Genomic DNA, 574 nt, shown 5'->3' on the forward strand with positions numbered 1-574 from the left:
CACTGTGCTGGGCAGAAGGACAGGGCCAAGCTCAAGATCACCCCTTGGTGGCCAGAGGCCACGGGTCATTAGAGGAACGGCGCACACACCACTTCCACCGCTTCCCAGACCGAAAGGGAGTCACTTTTTGGTTGTTTTCAAGAGAGAACTGCACCTAATAAATTCGGGGGACGGTGGTCACTTTCACAAATACGTTCTTCCCAATATCAGGAGAGTCCGGTTATTTACATTTTACCCATTTTCCCAACTTCCTTCTGTCCCCAGAGGAAAGGCGGTTCACCTGGGGCCGGCGGAATTTCGCTCTTCATGCCGCGGAACGACCCCAAAGTCCCGGTCAAGGTCGCCCCCACGGCGCCCGGCTGCGCAGAGAGGCCGCGGCCGGACCCCCGCGTCTCCCCGGAGCCCCGGGCTCGGCGCGCCCACCGCTCGCTAGGAAGGGGACTCCCGCCCGGGACGCTGCGCTGCCCTCCGTGCCCCCCGGGACTCGGGGGGGTGCGGGCTCCGGGTGGGGAAACCGAGGCCCGAGGCGTCCTGCGTCTTACCGGCGGGCGGGCGGGCGGCCCCGCGCGGTTCT

The 574-nt window shown here is 65.2% G+C and overlaps 1 protein-coding gene across 1 annotated transcript in view; it reads right to left on the reverse strand.

Moving 5' to 3' along the window:
- The window catches only part of ERFE (erythroferrone), a 7045-nt gene that overhangs the window by 5842 nt on the left and 629 nt on the right, over positions 1–574 (reverse strand). Inside the window, exon 2 of the mRNA XM_077758358.1 lies at positions 543–572. Within this exon, the coding sequence (XP_077614484.1) occupies positions 543–572 (30 nt within the window). The remainder of the gene's footprint in view (positions 1–542; positions 573–574) is intronic.

Source organism: Crocuta crocuta, unplaced genomic scaffold, assembly GCF_008692635.1.
Source record: "Crocuta crocuta isolate KB4526 unplaced genomic scaffold, BGI_CrCroc_1.0 scaffold290, whole genome shotgun sequence".
NCBI lineage: Eukaryota > Metazoa > Chordata > Mammalia > Carnivora > Hyaenidae > Crocuta > Crocuta crocuta.